Source organism: Bos javanicus, chromosome 21, assembly GCF_032452875.1.
Source record: "Bos javanicus breed banteng chromosome 21, ARS-OSU_banteng_1.0, whole genome shotgun sequence".
Classification (NCBI taxonomy): domain Eukaryota; kingdom Metazoa; phylum Chordata; class Mammalia; order Artiodactyla; family Bovidae; genus Bos; species Bos javanicus.
The window spans coordinates 32,742,628-32,761,658 of record NC_083888.1 but is presented as its reverse complement, the minus strand read 5'-3'; the positions used below and the strand labels follow the sequence as shown (position 1 = coordinate 32,761,658).

At 42.7% G+C, this 19,031-nt stretch overlaps 1 protein-coding gene across 2 annotated transcripts in view; it reads right to left on the bottom strand.

The window, feature by feature from the left end:
* Positions 1-14,490, bottom strand: part of PTPN9 (protein tyrosine phosphatase non-receptor type 9) — a 70,068-nt gene extending 55,578 nt beyond the window's left edge. The window contains exon 1 of one of the 2 annotated variants that reach the window (XM_061394781.1): positions 14,273-14,490. In XM_061394781.1, coding sequence (XP_061250765.1) covers positions 14,273-14,335 — 63 coding nt within the window. In that variant the 5' untranslated portion in view covers positions 14,336-14,490. Of the gene's footprint in view, positions 1-5,306; positions 6,958-14,272 lie in introns of those variants that run through there. The other variant, XM_061394778.1, reaches the window with a different exon arrangement.
* Between the last annotated feature and the right edge of the window lie 4,541 nt (positions 14,491-19,031).

The following is a 19,031-nucleotide window of genomic DNA, read 5'->3' as shown; positions in this document are numbered from 1 at the left end:
CCGAAGAGGCCTACAAAGAATGAAGCCTGGAAAAGCTGCCTACAATCTGGCCGTCCTCACTGCAATGTTCCATTTTCAACTCCAAACATAACTAGCTCAGCTCCTGTACAGGACCCAGACAGGAAAATCTGGTAACTCCTAGGTCCAGATTCTCAGGGTAACTGACACTGAAGTAACACAAGCTTCTTATGGACTGGCCCTGTCAAAGCTGGCAGGTTTTTCCTGGCTAAATCTGAACAGCCTGTGTCTTCTTTCATTCAATACTTCCTTGGAAGCTGAGCATCTCTCTAGGGAATGCCATCTGCAGTGGACATCAGGTGTCTCAATGCCTTGTTTTGCAGACATCCTGGTTCCCTTTCTACTTCTCAAGTAGTAAGGCTCTGCTCTTTCTTTGGATCGGATCGTGGTAAATGCTAGTCTTTGGAACAACACAGTTCTAGTACAGAATGAGATGATTCCTGCAGCTTTCAGCCAGTTCAGACAATACCTGGAGTTCCAGAGCAATTTGTAAGCAATTTGTAAATCTTCCCTTTCCAAAGTGAACTGAAATGTTTAAACTCAGTTCTAAATGATTCCCCAACCAGCGCGACAGCACCCTAGTTATTTTCTGGACTACTAGTTCTCCAACTTGAGCATGCATTTGGAGACTTGTTAAAATACACACTGTTAGACCTCAGCCCTAGAGTTCCTGACTCAGTAGGTCTGGGATAAGACGTGAATATTTGCATTTTTAACAAGCTCCCAAGGCAAGCCTATGCCGCTGATCTGGAGACTACACGTTGAGAACCAGAGCTCTAGATCAACAATATTTCAAGTCATTCCCAGAACTGTACTGGAAATGGGGCAGGGGGAGGAGACGAGAACGCTATACATACAGGGTCCATTCATACCATGACACTCAGAACTTTGTTCCTCACAGAAAACTCCTTATTTTCCTACAGAGTAGAAGTGAACTGGGATCTCACAGGTGAAATATTCAGGCGTTTAAACACATGACAATTCACATTCTAACAAATCATTAACATACATACACCCAGAAACAATAAATGGTACTTATATAAGAGATTCTAGGCTTAAGATCAGGAGCCAAGGAGGAGCAGAAGTAACACCTATTCTCTTTCCTTTGACTCACCAGCTGCGTTATTCACTAAATGAATTAAGATTCATAAAACACTTTGAAAGGTGCTTAACTGTTTTTTTTACTATGATATAATACACAAAATACTTTTGATTTTTCTCACCATTTGTAAGTACACAATTCAGTGGCATTAAATGCTTTCACAAAGTTGGGTGAAACAGCACCACTATCGAGTCCCAAAACTTCTCCATAACCCTCAACAAAACCTGTATACTCTTCAAACAGTAATTCCTTTCCACCTCCTCCCAGTCCCTGGTATTCTACTGTCTCCATGAATCTGTACCTTATACAAGTGGAATCATACATTTGACTTCTGTGTCTGGCTTATTTCAGTAAGCATAATGTTTTTAAGACCTATCCATATTATAGCATATATCAACATTTCATTTCTTTTTAAAGCTGAATAATACTCCATTATACGTATATACTACATTCTGTTTAGCTATTCATTTATCATTGGATAGTCAGGCTGCTTCTACCTTTTGGTATTGGGAATAATGTTGCTATGAATGCACATACATGTGTCTATTTGAGTGCCTACTTTTAATCTTTTGCATACATACCTACAAATGAAACTGTTGCATCACATGGGTAGTTCTATGTTTAACCTTTTGAGAAACCACCAAATTGTTTTTCACAGTAGCTGTACCATATTACATTCCCACCAGCAATGCCAACACTTATTTTCTTTCTTTCTTCCTCTCTCTCTCTTTTTTGGTGTTTTTTCTTTTTTAATGGTAGCCACCCTAGTGCTTGAAAGTGAAGTTGCTCAGTCGTGTCCGACTCTAGCAACCCCACAGACTGCAGCCTACCAGGCTCCTCTGTCCACGGGATTTTCCAGGCAAGAGTACTAGAGCGGGGTGCCATTGCCTTCTCCAGGGGATCTTCCCGACCCATGGATCGAACCAGGGTCTCCCGCATTGTAGACAGATGCTTTACCGTCTGCGCCACCAGGGAAGTCCTAGTTAGTGCTTAGCCACTACTATTATCACAAGTTTGATGTGGGCTTTCACCAATACTTCCAGCACTGTAAGGACAGCATGACAACAATGAGAGGTTCTGACTAGTTTCCATGTTCCAGTGGTCCTAGCAATTTTATTCAAAACACAAATTTCCAGTTGTTTCTAATTTTCTCACAAAAATCACCTCCAAAGCTAGCACTTCCCTAGCCTGATATAAACTATGAAAGAAAATGATGCTTTGGGTGGTTAAAGAAAAGAAAATGAATGGTTTTCAATTTTTTTTTTAATGTTACTATTAATTCCATAACAATGCAGTTTATTTCCTATGAACAAAATGATGCACCAGCATTCAGTATGAAGAAACATCAGATGGTTTCTCTAAAACATTCAGAATCCTAATCTAAAAAGATTTAAAAAAAAGTATGCTGGGAATTTCTGTGTATTTTAATCTTGCTAGCTATATCCCTAACCTTGCCAGAAATACCTTTTTCTCTTCACTTCCGGGGTTTCCTGGCATAGAGGAGGTAAAATCAATGAGACAAACTGTCTCATTCCCAACTAAAACTGTTTTCTTGTGCTTATGTTTTATGTTCAAGGTTTTAGGTCTCTTAATAACTGTTTTTCTTCCTTTACAAACATAAGAAAATTTATAAGTACAGAAAATAAAATCAAGGGGAAAAAACCCTTTTTTTGGAAAAAATTTCTTCCTCAACTTTAACGCTTGGCAAGAGCTGGAAAGGGAAATCTAGTAGTAGTTTGTGCTCGTGCTTAGTCGCTCAGCTGTGTCTGACTCTTTGCAACCCCATGGACTGTAGCCCAACCAGCTCCTCAGTCCATGGGGAGTCTCCAGGTAAGAATACGGAGTGAGCTGCCATGCCCTCCTCCAGGGGTTCTTCCCAACCCAGAGATCGAACCCAGGTCTCCTGCATTGCAGGCGGATTCTTTACCATCTGGGCCACCAGGGAAGCCCAAGAATACTGGAGTGGGTAGCCTATCCCTTCTCCAGGGGATTTTCCTGACCCAAGAATCAAACCGGGCTCTTCTGCATTGCAGGTGGATTCGTTACCAGCTGAGCTACCAGGGAAGCCCCAGTAGTAATGTAAGTACAGACAAAAACGTGGGTAAACTGAAGGTATCATGGACAAAACAATTTAAAAAGCTGTAGTCTCATCCTAATTACTGGTAGGCAAATACACCATATATACTTTCCCATGATGCTGATAATAGTATCTGAAAGATTAAACTCCACATAGACAAGACTAAACACTAGCTTTATAAAGGCAAACAACAGACCCACAACATTCTGAGAGGTACAACCAGAGACTTATATGAAACTTCAAGTTCACTAATCCCATTAAAATATATAATTTCTTTCATAAATGTACAACAAGCAGCTAGGAACAATGGAATCACATGTCTGTAGAGAAATCTGTAAATGGTTGAAACCAGGAATATTTAACATACAAATGCCAAGAGAGAGCTGTTTCTGGTATATATGTATGTACTGTGTCATACATAGAAACACGTGATTAACACAGATGACATTTACTAGAGACAGCACTGCATTTAATCAGAGAGCTTGAGTCCCAGGTTGCCTCCCTGGTGGATTGCTGAAAGCTTCTGAACTTAATCTCTATATCAGGAAGATAATCATCCTAAACAAAATAATACTCACTTCATGGGTGGGTGAGGAATAAATAATTTCAACATACACAGTTTCACTCATTCTTCAGCAAACATATTTTGAACTCTCACAATGTACACGAAAGATGTATACATGAAAGATGTATAAGATTAAGTGTCTGCCCGCGCTGAAGATAAGAGGTCCTCCTCCTTGGTATATACCCCCCAGTTCAAGACCTGCCCACAAATAACTGGAGGGCAATTCCTCAAGGACAAAGAGCCCTCAATCCATGCTGAACAAGAACCTGGCACACAGTGACAGAGAACAAATGACTGCTGAATGAACAAACTGTATTTCTGTTTATGATCTGTAAAACTTTCCTCTTTGTAGACATTAACATGAAAAGGGAAAGAGGTTGATACATAATAATCACCTCACTCACTGGGAGAACATAGACACTTAGTAGCAACACAGAAATACTTGGAAGGGAAAGTAAAAATCACAATTCCCATTATCATCCCATGGCAGGACTCAAGTAGCGTTCTGCTAGTCACATAAAATCTCTCATCTCTGAAAACCCCAGCAAAGGCTGTGGAGATGTCTCATTCTATCCTGTGTGATGGTTATGCTGCAAAATAATTATGTTCTAGACTGGAGTTTTTCAGTATGTGAAGTCAATTGCAAAAACCAGTATTTAGGGACACAGAATTTGAATAAATATTTACTGTGTTAACCAAAGACCTGCCTTGAACTAAAAAGTAGGAACTTGTAACTCTGTTCCTAAGAACTACAAAATTCTTCAGATATAAACGGGTTTCTCAACCTTGGCACTACTGACATTTTGGGCCAGTTCACCTTTGGTTGTGGCGGGCTCTATGCCCATCATTATACTGGCAGTATTACTGGCCTCTACCCACTAGATCCCAGTAGCATCCCCAGTTGGGACAATCAAATGTATCTCAGTTCAGTTCAGTTCAGTCGCTCAGTCGTGTCTGACTCTGAGACCCCATGACTTGTAGCACGCCAGGCCTCCCTGTTCATTACCAACTCCAGGAGTTCACCCAAACTCACATCCATCAAGTCGGTGATGCCATCCAGCCATCTCACCCTCTGTCGTCCCTTTCTCCCCCTGCCCCCAATCCCTCCCAGCATCAGAGTCTTTTCCAATGAGTCAACTCTTCTCATGAGGTGGCCAAAGTCCTGGAGTTTCAGCTGTAGCATCATTCTTTCAAAAGAACACCCTAGTGATTGACAAACTTCCCTGGTGGTCCAGTGGTTAAGAATCTGTTTGTCAATGCAAAGGACATGGGTTTGATCCCTGGTCTGGGAAGATTCTACATGCCACGGGTAACTAAGCCCATGAGCCACAACTACTGAGCCTGCACTTGAGAGCCCACGAGCCACTCTGGATGCCTGAGAGCCCTAGAGCTTGTGCTCGTGCAATAAGAGAAGCCGCCGCAATGAGAAGTCCTCTCGCCACAATTAGAGAAAGCCCTCTTGCAGCAACAAAGATCCAGTACAGCCAAAAATAAATTTTAAAAAATGTAAATATATGGGAGGGGGTTTAGGGGAGAATGGATACCTGCATATATATGGCTGAGTGCCTCTGCCGTTCACCTGCAGCTACCACAATAATGTTAACTGGCTCTGTGTGTGTGCGTCCTCAGTCGTGTCCAGCTCTTGGTGACACCATGGACTGCAGCCCGCCAGGTTTCTCTGTCCATGGCATTTTCCAGGCAAGAATACTGGAGTGGGTTGCCATTTCCTTCTCCATAATTGGCTATACCCAAACACAAAATAAAAGGTTTTAAGTTTGGAAATAAATAAAATCACCCTGGTTGAGAACCACTGATATGAACAATGGAATGGGAATTTTTTCACAAAAGCTGTTGAACTAAAATATGAAAGATGACATAAACTATAATTCTTTGTACTCTAAACATGTCATTTTTAGATCATCAGATGACCTTTTCAAGTTTTATCTGGAAAAAACAAAAAGATGATAATCAGTGCACTTAAACAAGAAATCTATTAACCAAGAGGAAATAAACCAACGGACCAATGGATGGTGCATTAAGTGCTACTAGCATAAAATGAGCATAGGCAGCCTCACTACCATCTTCGAGATACAGTATTCAGTTGTTAGAAGTCTTAGGCCACCTAGAAATCTATTTCATTGCTACAAAGTAAGATTCTTTATTTTTCCTCCTATTCTTATTTGAAAAACATGATTTCCTACAGCACAAAGGGTAAGAATACTATTATCACAGATATTTATTGAGCGTTTTGTAACTGTAAGGGAGTTTAAAGTGATAGCTGCTCAGTCATGTCTGACTCTTTGTGATCCCATGGACTGCAGCCCACCAAGCTCCTCTGTCCATTCCATTCTCCAAGCAAGAATACTAGAGTAGTTAGCTATTCCATTCTCCAGGGGATCTTCCCGATGCAGAAATCAAACCTGGGTCTCCTGCACTGCAGGCAAATTCTTTACTATCTGAGCCACAAGGGAAGCCTGTAAGGGACTTAAATAAAATTAATAAAGTATTAGATAAAATGGCTGGAGCCACAAAGGAAGCCAAGGATTCCTGAAGTTTACCTGAGACTCATTGCCATCAACTCTCCAAAGGCCCAGATTTCACCTGTAAATATTGTTTAGAAAAAAAGCCAGATTTGCATTAATCTTAAATACTGGGATCTCACCAGTTAATAACATAATCCCAAACCTGTACAGAGCATGCAACACTTTCTACAGAAAGTTACTGGTTTTAATGATAAAGGAAACATGATCATTGTAGATAATATAAAAAACCTATTTCAAAATAGGTGCATTTTAATAATGATGTCTATCGTGTTACAATGAGGTATAGAAAAGTAAATGCAAAAGGAAAGATTAGCCATGTGTTCAATGAAAAAGTAATTAATGGATTAATATCCCCAGACACTTCAGGATTAAAGTCATGGATGATTCTCTTTAGAATGTGCCCATCAATACTGAGAATAAATTCTGGTCTCATAATAATGCTACTAGGCTAGTTAGATCTGTGCCACCCATGCTGGATAAAAAGACAAGAAGTGTGCATGTTTGTTTTGAATGGATCTGGTATTTTAGAGGCAACCAGTACGTAACAGAAATTGTCTTTCCCAGAGAAAAGAATGGAATGCTTTTCTCAGAAGCAGAAACTAAAGAAAAAGCCACCTCTAATCTACTGTTTGGGTTTCATCGTTTTATAGTCTGGACCTAAGAGATAACCAGTCCTTAATAAACAACTCTTCCCACGGGCTCTGAAGCTTTTCTGTCTCCTATTCCCAGCCCCCAGCCATCTCAGTTAGGTTCTAATGAGGTCTTTTCAAAATCATATATGAAAGTGCTCATTCCAGTAAGCACAGGCCCTCCAGCACTGAGCAGCGCAAGCTTAACTACCTATTCTAGGGATATCTGCCCCTACTCCAGAGGAAGAGGAATAAAAAACAGTGACTATTCCAGTGTGGAGGCATACGGGGGAGCACCGGAAATGTAATAATGATTGATTTGGAAAAAGAAAGTAGCCCTAACTGTCTAAGACATCAAGACAGAGTGATAAAACAGGTGCGAAATGGCTGAAATTGCACTGAACACCCAAGTACCTGAACAAATAACTAGAGTTAGGGGCTCTGATGTATAATATTGACACTGCAGTGGATCAGCCATTCTGCTATAAAATAGGTCTTAATATGTGGACTTATTGGAAAACGCCCTGAGGCTGGGAAAGAGTGAAGGCAGGAGGAGAAGGGGACGATGATGGTATCACCAACTCAATGGACATGAATTTGAGCAAGCTCCGGGAGTTGGTGATGGACAGGGAAGCCTGGCATGCTGCAGTCCATGGGGTCACAAAGAATTGGACACAGTGACGGAATTGAACTGAATATTTATTTTTTTTTGAACTGAATATTTAGATAACAAAGTTGGAGAATCCCAACATTACTATGTCTTTTCCACGATAATAAAGATATATATGTCGTAAAATGAGATTTAGCTGTACTGACCTACAATGAGTTTTAACTTTTACCTCTGTTAAACAGTTCAGTTCCTTTTTAGAGTGTTTGTCTTACTTTTCAATTCATTAGTAAGTAATAGAAGTTAGGTTCCTTGGGGAAAATCTGCAGGTCTCTTTAACATTCACAACTAAAGCCCAAGACCCCTGATACACTCAGAAGTTTTAAAAGAAGCAAATTTTCACATCCAAACGAGATCTTGCCTAAGTGCTAATTACAATATCTTTAGCTACTGGCAATAAGGAAAGGAATGAGAATTCTGCATCTACCCCTCCTCTCCTTCCCCTTTCTGGAAGGACTCAACATTATGAATCATTTGGTCTTTGACGTATGGTTACTTCCAGGGGGACAGATGACATTTAGCACAGGACATGTGAGGCTGTGGGAAAAGGGAAGTTCTTGGCCACAAGAACCAGGACAAAACCCCTGCCCTTGGGAAAAATGCCAAAAATCTCTAAAGTCCACTGCAAGGCAGTTAAAATTTTAATTTCAGAAAATCCTGTTATAAGAACACAAATCATGGCACAGAATCAGAATAGCTTTTTGAAAATTACACTATGAAGTTGCAAGATAACTATTTTCTGGCATTGAAAAGAATCCATGCTAAGTGATGGTCCTCAGTGTGAAACATGAATATTCTTTTCCCTTAGGACTGGTTTAAGCTAACTTGGCTCTAAACTCTTTCACTATCCAAAGACAGAGAATATAATGGCTAATGTAACGGAGTGCTTACTGTGTAATGCATTACTATCTATATGCATTAGCTTATTAATTCTTACAAATTAGCTCTAAACAACATGAACTCTGAAAATAAAAATTTTCTTTGGAAGCTTTGAAAGTAAGTATTAGTAGATTATCTGTTACAACAACTTTAAAAAACACGCATTATTTATAATGTGACAGAAGGATTCTGTAAGTTATTAGAACCAACTAAAATGAAAATATGAATAAAAGCGTAACTATTTTAGAAAACAATTAATCTACTGGCCATTACTGGGAAATCTGTGAGAAACCAAAAGACCCTAAAGGCTGTAATTCTTTAGACAGCCCATCAAATAGGTTTATAATCCTTGTTAAACATCTTTCTTTTAAGGTTTATTGCAAAGAGGAAGTTTTCCTCATAACTTATCCTAAATTGATGCAATCCAAGATATCCCACTTTCTGTAGGTTATGTGGACACAGAACAGATAAGTAAGACACCCTTAACTAACCCTGGTGGTCAAGTTAATTATAATTTAGCATATCTGATAAAATTACCAACTTCAGGTCAAGTTACAAATGTGAGAGCACCTGCTTTGGAAAAGTAAAACTAAGACAATTACAATAATAAGAATGAAGATTAGTACTGAAATGCAGAAATTACCCTTCACACTGGCAAATTTACAATTTTGCCAGCCTATTAAGAAAGGCTTTTATATTCACATATAAACATATCAAAAAAAGAATATATTTCTGACACAAAAACACCTTGGCTTTTACAGTTTGGAGAAATAATATCCTTCATATTTGGCTCTAAGAATAGCTATCTCTCATATACAAAAGAAAAAGAAAATATTTTAAAAAGTAAATTTTTATTGTAACCACACCTCAAAATGGAGAGTTGCCAACTCTATCTTAAGGAACAAATTTTTTCCAAGAGTAATTTCATCATAATTTCTTGCACAGACTGTACAATATGTTTCTGCTGGAAATAAACAAGTCTGAATAAGGTTTTCCAAATTTTTCTGTCTGCATTTTTTTTTAATATATTTGGCTGTGTAGGGTCTTATTTGCAGCACACCAAATCTTCAATCTTTAGTTGCAGCATGTGGGATCTAGTTCCCTGACCAGGGATGGACTCGGGCCCCCAGCACTGGGAGTGTGGAGTCCCAGCCACGGGACCACCAAGAAAGCCCCTGAATTTTTAATACTATATTTTAAGAAGCATCATCAAGGATTTCTCTGGTAGTCCAGTGGCTAAGACTCTGAGCTCCCAATGCAAGAAGCTCAGGTTCCATCCCTGGTCAGGGAACTAGATCCCACATGCTACAACTAAAGATCCTGCATGCTACAGTGAAGATCAAAGATCCCTTGTGCTGCAACCAAGACCTGGTACAGCCAAATAAACAAATAGAACTCTTTTCATTAAAAAAAAAAAACTTCAAACTCAAACACATATCAATACATGTACATATGTGCATATATGTATCAATACCCAAACCCAAAATTAGCTATTACATATCCATGTAGGCATCTTATTAAGCTGGTTAACTGCTTCACAAGATGTAATGTAGTGAGTGTAACAGACCGAACATCTGCAGTGGAGGCAGAATAACCTAGAGCTGAGTGGAAACCAAAGCTCCATCACTTGCTTGCTGCTGTCGTTGTTTAGTCTCTGAGTCATGTCCAACTCTTTTGAGATCCCATGGACTGCAGCCTGTCAAGTTCCTCTGTCCACGGGATTTCCCAGGCAAGAATACTGGAGTTGGTTGCCACTTCCTTCTCCAGGGGAGCTTCCCAACCCAGAGAGGGATCAATCCCAGTCTCCTGCATTGCAGGTGGGTCTTTTACCACTGAACCATCAGGGAAGCCCCCATTACCTGCCAACTATGTGCATTTGGGCAATTTCCTTCTCTCAGTCTGAGTTTTCTCGTTTGCAAAATGAGGTAATAATTCCAATCTTATGAGGATTAACTGTATGTGCAATGCCCAGCACAGAGCCTGACTCAAAGCAGGAGCACAGGAAACAGTTACTGTTATTACCCTGTTGTTATTCATGTGAACTTCTTAAAGGCAAAGCATGCTTTTTCTTATAACTCAATTGTAGGCTTTATAATATTGAGAACTGAAAACATAAAGGCAAGAAACATCAAGGTTACAAAGGACTGGGTATAATATCAGTTCAAAACATGAGTAGATAGGAAATGAGACTACTAAGTAATGATGACCTTCAAAACATATATAAAAATGAACAGTGCCCTTATTTTTATAAGCCACTTGGAAAGATGCTGCTGTCTGTATACATATCACAAATAGAACTACTCTTCATTCCACCAGTACTATACTTCCTAATAGTTCATTAAGTGCCAGTCATGCTCAGCAATGTTCATATGATGGTGAGCAAAACCAGACACAGTTCAAGCCTCATGGAGCTTCCCATCATACAATCATGTGCATGCTAGGTCGCTTTAGTTGTGTCCAACTCTTTGCAACCCTATGGACTGTAGCCCGCCAGGCTCCTCTGGCCATGGGGATTCTCCAGGCAAGAATACTGGAGTGGGTTGCCATGCCCTCCTCCAGGGGATCTTCCCAACCCAGGGATCAAACCAGCATCTCTTATCTCTTGCATTAGCCAGAAGGGTTCTTTACCACTAGTGCCACCTGGGAAGCCCCATACAATCATCAGTTCAGTTCAGTTCAGTCACTCAGTCGTGTCCGACTCTTTGCGACCCCATGAACTGCAGCACGCCAGGCCGCCCTGTCCATCACCAACTCCCGGATACAAATGGTGTATACTTGTGACAAGTGATGTAGAGGACAGTACACGGTACTCCAAGAGCCAATAACAGATCTAACCTAACTGAGGAGAACAAGGAAGGTCTTCCCATGAGCTGAAGGATGAAGAGGGAATTAACAGTGGAGGGTATTTCCAGACAGAGGAAAGCAACTTGTGCCAAGACCTTGGAGCAGGAGGAAACAGGCGAGAATGCAGGACCAAAAGGACAGTGCTCCTGGAGCAAAGATGAACTGTGAGAATAAGCTAGGGCTCTAAACCATACAAGGGCTGAGGCACTGCAGACCACATTCAAGAGCTGTAACACATCATTCACGAGCTGTTAACAATCCCAAGAACTATGAAAAACCACTGAGGCTTTTATAAATGCTTACATTTTGAGCTTCCCTGGTGGCTCAGATGATAAAGAATCTGCCTGCAATGCAGGAGACTCAGGTTCAATCCCTGTGTCGGGAAGATCCCCTACAGAAAGGAATGGCTACCCACTCCAGTATCTTGCCTGGAGAGAGGAGCTTAGTGGGCTAAAGTTCATGGGGGTCACAGAGTCAGACACATCTGAGTGACTAACACACACAGGGAAGGGAAGATGCAATCAGATTTGCGATTTGCCTTTGTTTCTTGGAAAAAGAGCTAAGGAATGCAGATGTATCAAGTAGGAAACAAAAGTTCTGTCAGGATATGACAGCAGCTTGAACTAGGGTGACAATATGGTGGTGGTGAGGGTGGAAGAAGTCAAAGAATTCAAGATATTCAGGAAAACGTGATGATGTACAACATACAGGGGCTGAAAGAGAGCAGAGTATCCAAGAAAACTTTTGGGTTTATGATTTGCACGACTGTATAGAAAGAGGTACTATTTGAGAGGGATCTGTTCCAGAAACATCTTTAAGACAGTTTACACACCTCATAAAGAGCCTGAAACTATGTTAAACATTTTGATATCCTCCTTTACCTATGAAATAGGATTCCAAAAATTTTTTTTCTATTTCCCAAAATCAGATGGATGCTCAAATGTACAAGATTTTCCCAACATTAAATATATTTCAAAGATTCTGATACAAAGTTTGAAATAAACTCCAAATGAGTTCTAAAATTGGTTTGAGCAATGGGGCATTATGGAATGAAGTGTTATTTCCCATGATAACTACTTTGATAAGCCTAAAATAGTTTAAAGTAATCTTACCAGTTAAGAGTACTCTTATGTGATATTAAATTAAAATATGATATTTCATCAGGCATTACCACAATTGGAATTATGCTTTTATGTTTATGTCTCAACATTTTGAAGTGACTGTAGAAAACTTGTTGTTTTGTAGGAAAAGTTATGGTTAAAAAACCCACAGAACTTGTTGATCTTAATATATGTACATTTTACTATTTCCATCTAGTCCTTGTTAATTCCATCACATTCATTCAACATTATTTCTAGTTTAAACACAGTTGTATATATGTATATACATTGTATATATGTTCAGAATAAAGTTAATACTTTATCAATACTACGTACACTTTAATTTACTTCTCTCAGTTTAAATTTTTTAATTTGCAACCAAATGGCATTTTCATAGTGGAATACTGATGCCCTCAAGTCTCAGAAATATAAAAACTTCAAATCTGACTAACCAAAAGAAAAGAAGTGAAAGAGTTTTGCCCATTTAAAATCAACCAAACACATGGCATCTTGGTACTGAAGTAGTATTTCCCTAATTTTGGCAGGGTGGTCTCCTTGGCCACCTGCTTGCAGTACACTACAGTTACCAGGATGTTACCACTGCTTGTACAGAGCAGCAGAATTTTTTTTTTCCTCATGCTGATTTTATCTCTAGGTGTCAAAAGACAAAACTGTGGTCTGAAGCCAAATATGAAAAAAGTCATCTCCACAAATGAGGAGAAAAGTCAAGGGCATTTTAAAAACCTGGTCTTAAACAAGCCTATTAACCAATATTAGTTTGTAAAACCAGACTGTCTTCACACTAGAGACTGTACTACCAAATGTGGTCCTTGGAAACAAGGCCTGGCAAGCATGAAATGGTTACCAGCATGGTTCATCTTTTTTCTTTTTTTAGGGTTTTTTTCTGTTTATTTGTTTTGTTTTTAAACATAGAATCAGAGCATGGCTATATCTGACCATGGATGTGGGCAGTGCTAAGGAAGAAAGAGCAAAAAGACTTTAGGGTTCCAATCTCAGCTAGCAGATTTTCCTACCGTCCTCAGAGGAGTGGTCCATGTCTCCCTAACAGTAATGTGGGTGAGGGAAAGTTATAACGACCCTGGGCTCTTTCCTTATCCGAGGCCCTCAAATGACACCGCAAAGCGTTTCCTTCTAGGAGCTTAAAGCTTTAAAGGACAATGGGGCTCAATGTAGACTTCAGAAAGATGGAGACAGTGAGATGAGACGGGGGTAGGTAAGTGGGGGTGAAGGGATGCGCCCAGCCAGAGAAAACTAAACAGGACGGTCAAGGCCAGGGACTTTGGGAGCCTGAGAAGGCCTGGATCTTCCAGAATGATGTCCAAGTAGGCCACAGCCCTCTAAGAAGCCCGAGGGGCTCGTCTGAAAATCTAGAGCATCTGTGGAGTTCTCACTGTCCTGGGGAGGAGAGACAGTCCTCGAAGGAATCCGGCCCCCAAAGTGGGCTTTCTCTGACCTTAGAAAACCACAAACCCTCACGGAATGAAGCAAAACACGTTTAAGGGTGGAAGGGCCAGAGGCAACGTAGGTGTTCTTAAAAACGTCGGGGGATGTTGGTAAGGGTAAAGGGAGGCCCCCAACTGGAGAAACTGCAATCATCATCGGAATACGGGGAGGGGGCAATACGCGGCCCGTAAGCAGCAGACTGAAGAGGCCGGGAGCAGAAGCAGCGGCCAGCGGCGCCCCTGGCTTGGGGGATGACGGCCTGGGGCGCGGCCGCGGGGGGGAGGGGGTTGGAGGCCATCGCGGACCCGGGGCCGCGAAGAGCGCAGCCCTGCTAGGCCTCGGGGGTCCGGACACACCCACCGCCGCGGCCGCAGCCCGGCTTACCTGCTCCTCCTCCGGGGTCAGCTCCGGCGCCATGTCGGGCTGGGGCGCGGTCGCGGGCTCCATCCCACCGCCGCTGCCGCCGCCCGGCGGACAGAAGTCGCCCGGGAGCGCGGGGAGCCCGGTGCGGTGGGCCTCCGCTTCCGCGTGCCCGCGCCTCAGCAGCCCGGGGCCGGCTCGCGCATGGCTGGGCCGGCGGGGCCCCGCGCCCGCGGCGGCCGCAAACGCCGCTTCTGTTTCCTTAAGAAAAAGCTCTCAGAACTGTCGCTGTCTTCTGGGCGGAAATTCTTTTTTATTTTCTTCGTTCCTTTCCTCACACTCCCCCACCTCTCCCGGAAAAAAAAAAAAAAACAGTGCAGGCAAGGAGCTAATCGGGATTTAAAAAAGGAAATGGGAAATCAAGAAGTTTCTAAACCCAGAGCAAAGGACCGCGGGGAGTAGGGGGAAATATCCCGAAGGCCACCGGCCTCCTCGGCGTCCAGCTTCGTCGGCGGCGCTCCGGCTCCAGCAGAACGCGACGGAGGCGTCCTCGGGGATGCGGGGCCCTGCGACCTGCGCCGCGGCCTCTCAGCCCCGTTCCTCAAAAGCCGCGGTGGCGGGAGGGAGGGAGAGAAGGAGGGAGCGAGGGAAAGGCGCCCCCCTCCCGGCTCACTGCCAGCGCTGCGGCCGCACTGCGCCCGCCCGAGCCCCCCGCGGCTCCATTGAGAAACTGAGCGTCTCATTCACAAACTGGCGACGCGGAGGGCCCGGCCGAGCGCCGACGCCGTCCGGGAGGGGGAGACAGAGAGGAGCCCAGGGGCGGGGGCTGCGGAGCGCGAGGAGGGGGACGCGAAGAGGGGGCGGGGGCGGGGAGAGGCCGGCGCGGGGAGCGGAGACCCAGAGGAACCGGGGCGGGGGAGGGGCTTCGGGGACTTCTGCAGCGCGCGGAGCGAGAAAAAGGAAGAAAAAGGGTGTGAGTTTCGAGAGGTTAAGCTCCGTGGAGGAGGAAGAAAAATACAAGTGTTTGAAAACTAGCTGCCATAGGCACCTGGACTGAGGTTGCTGCTATTACTTCCTTGTGAGGAATCCACAGTCGTTACCCACTTCCACGTCACTTGCTGACTGGAAGACCCCTGGAAAGGTTGCTTACGAAGTCCAGGGTCCGCAGGTAGAAGAAACAGATCCTATTAGCTAGCTGCTCGCAGCCCTAGCTCGCTCTCACTCCTTGCCACGGGTATCCGGTAATCCATTATCCGCGTGGTTAAATTTAGTGCTTCAAAAGAAACACCATTCAATTTCGAACCCCTTGCAGGAATCACGCAGTGTATGCAAGCGTTTGATTTTCATGAAGGCGAGAGCAGCAAAGAGCTTGGGGAAGGTCTTGGGTGTCAGTTTGGGAATAGAGAGGGCACTGGGAAGGCAGGACTGGGTCTAGTATGTTTTTGCATCATTCCAGACCAAAAATACTCTGAAAGGGATGCAGCTAACAAGTAGTGCCACAGCTAGTGCCAAGGGCAGAGGGCTGGAGAGGTCACAGAGGCCAACAGGAGGGGTCCTCAGACAACAGAGGAAGATGCTCTGAGTTCTGATGCTCCTTCTGGAACTTAAAAAGTAACCTCTGGTGGGACTTCCCTGGTGGTCCAGTGGTCCAACGCAGGAGACCTTGGACATTGGACTCCAGACTTGGTCAGGGAACTAAGACCCCACATGCTGCAAGGCAATGGAGCCCGTAGACAACAACTACTGAAACCCACCCGCCCTAGAGCCTGAGCTCTGCCGTAAGAGAAGCTACCACAATGTGAAGCCCTCAGGCCACAACTAGAGAGGAGCCCCCGCTGGAGGCAGCTAGAGAAAGACTGCCTGCTGCAAAGAAGACGTAGCACAGCCTAAATAAATATTTTTTAAAAATAAGTTAAAAGTAACCGCTGACCTCACCTTATTTCTACATCATTGCAATATAAACTTCAGGCTGCCTTTGATTAGAGAAGAAACCCCTGGTGGTTGGATTTGTTTCTGTCTCAGATGGAAATGGCAACCCACTCCAGTGTTCTTGCCTGGAGAATCCCAGGGACGGGGAGCCTGGTGGGCTGCCGTCTATGGGGTCGCACAGAGTCGGACACGACTGAAGCGACTTAGCAGCAGCAGCAGATGTTTGGACCAGTAAGGATGACTCCAGGTTGAGTTCATTACCCCATGAAGAAGTTCGTTTCAGTGTTGTAACCGGATGCTCCTCTGGAGGACTATTTAACAAGTATTTTATATGCCTGGCACTGAGTCTGCCCTAGGGTTACAACCATGAACAAGACAGTGGTCTCTTCCACATGTAAGGAATGGAACATCGTAAGCTATGTTAGTAAGTGAGAAAAAAGCAAGACCCAAATAGTGGGTATATCATGCTGTCACTTGTATAAAGAAAGAAATGAATATGTATTTGTAAATTTATTTATACACCGAAAAGGTTTGAGGGGATACGCAAGAAAGAGAGCAGTGGTGGTCTCCCAGAGGGGAACTGGGTTTCTTGGGAACAGAAGGGAAGAGGGAGACTTTCCCCTATATGATCAATTATACATTTTAAGTTTCTTTTAAGAACTTTTTAGTGATGTATAATATATATACATAAAGGTGAAAATATGTGTACAGCATGATTTTTGTAAACTGAACACACCCATGTAACCAGCACAGAGATCAAGAAATTCCCAACTTGTCAAAGTCCTCCTATGTCCCCTCCCGGTCACTACTTGAGTTACCACTATTTTGACTTCTAACAACATTGTGTGTGTGTTTAAATTTTGCACATGTATGTATAACCTTTTCCAAAAAAATTTTTTTAATAGTAACTTAAATATGGTTGTTATCCCAAAGCAGGCAAATGGCTCTAGGGCTAAGCTGGAGTAGGAAATGGCAAACCTGAGTAGCACAAATCACCGAGTGGAAGTAGAAGAGATTGAAGTTTCTCAACCCACTATTTTCACTTGTTTTTGCCAATGACCCTCAGGATACCAGGAGTTGGTGCAACACAGCTAATTAATTAGTATTGAACTCAAACTTGAATCCTAGCATTCTGACTCCTCATGCAGGTATCTGGTGACAGAAATTTTAAAAGGGGGAGGTTGAACTGAGTGAGCTAGGAGAGAGAGATCAGCAGAGTTTTCAGAAGCACAGCTGTGTGTGTGGGCGTGTGGGTGTGTAAGGGAACAGTTTTCTGGAACTGTTGCCTATCACAGTCCAAACAGGATAATGTTTGGAAGTTTCTGAGCAGAGACATAAGGAACAGAACCAAGTGCAAGGCAGCTGGCTGGATTTGCTCTAAGTGCAAAATCTTTGGAGAATCAGAGTACAAAGTCTTGCCTTGAACTGCACGCTTGAGCTAACAAAATCAAGTGCAATACTGTCTTTCTGTTCACTCAAATCTTAGAAACTACAAAACGATTTGTAATACAAAAGATTGGAAACAATGTAATGGCCCATCAATAAGATACTCAGTAAATAAATCATGATACACACATATACTGAACTAATAGTTCACATTTATTTAGCCTTACCAAGTGCCACACACTCTTCTTTTCATTCATTAATCTCACCATCACAGTATGAGGTAGCTGAAGTTTTGATCTTCCAAAAAGCATAAATATATATACATGTGTGTGTGTGTGTGTATAAAGTAGATCCATATGTATTGACAAAGGCTTGGATTTTTCAGTGCTTGGCTGCAGGGCCTCAAAAGGAAGGCTAGAGGGTTGAAGGAGTATAAGCGACAGGAAAAAAAATCACAGTTTTATTAAATTAACATGAACTGAAATCTGAAAGTGGAAAATAAATTACAAAGAGGGAACCTTAGGAAGAGGAGTGTTAGGGGTTGTACATTTGTTTTTTGCTTTGAAAGCACAGGTTTCAAGTCTGTCTCTAGAAAGCTTACTCTCTCCTTCCTCCCACCTCCTTCACCAGACGAATCTGACTCATCCTTAAGGTCTCGCTCAAAAGTCACTTCCTCAGTAAGATCTTCCTTGACTACTCCCTGAACTGCTCCCTGTTACTCTCTCCTAGCACCTTCTTATCCTTTATTAGAGAGCTGATCACAATCAGTAATTATGCATGAGTTTCCATGTTCACTGGCCTCGTGTCTGCCTGCTTAGCCAGGAAGGCAGGAGCCACATCTGTCTTGCTGGCCCTGGTACCTTCAGTGCCTAGAGCCTAGTACCTAGTAGGCAGGTCCTTCATGAATATGTGTTGAATGACTGAATCAATAAGACAGCCACCTTAACACTGAGAGCTCTGTCTTACCATTTTCTCCTGCCTTTTTAAATATTTGTTTGAGTCTAGGCATAGAAGTATTTCCAAAGCTGTGATTAGAATTTTGTAAAGTTTCCCCCATAATACCTTTACTTCTAAAATCTAAAGGTTCTCTTAAATATCGCTCCAAAATATCTACTGCCTATGAAAGACATGTGTAAAAGACAGATACAGATTAAGTAAGGCCAGGGACTACCCTGGCTGTCCAGTGGTTAAGATTTTGCCTTCCAATACAGGCAGTGTGGGTTCAATCTCTGGTCAGGGAGCTAAGATTCCACATGCCTTGAGACCAAAAAGCCAAAACATAGAACAGAAGCAATATTGTAACAAATTCAATAAAGATTTTAAAAATGGTCCACATCAAAAACATAAAAAAATAACAAGGTCATGCTGCTGCTGCTGCTGCTGCTAAGTCGCTTCAATCGTGTCCGACTCTGCACAACCCCATAGTCGGCTGCCCACTAGGCTCCCCTGTCCCTGGGATTCTCCAGGC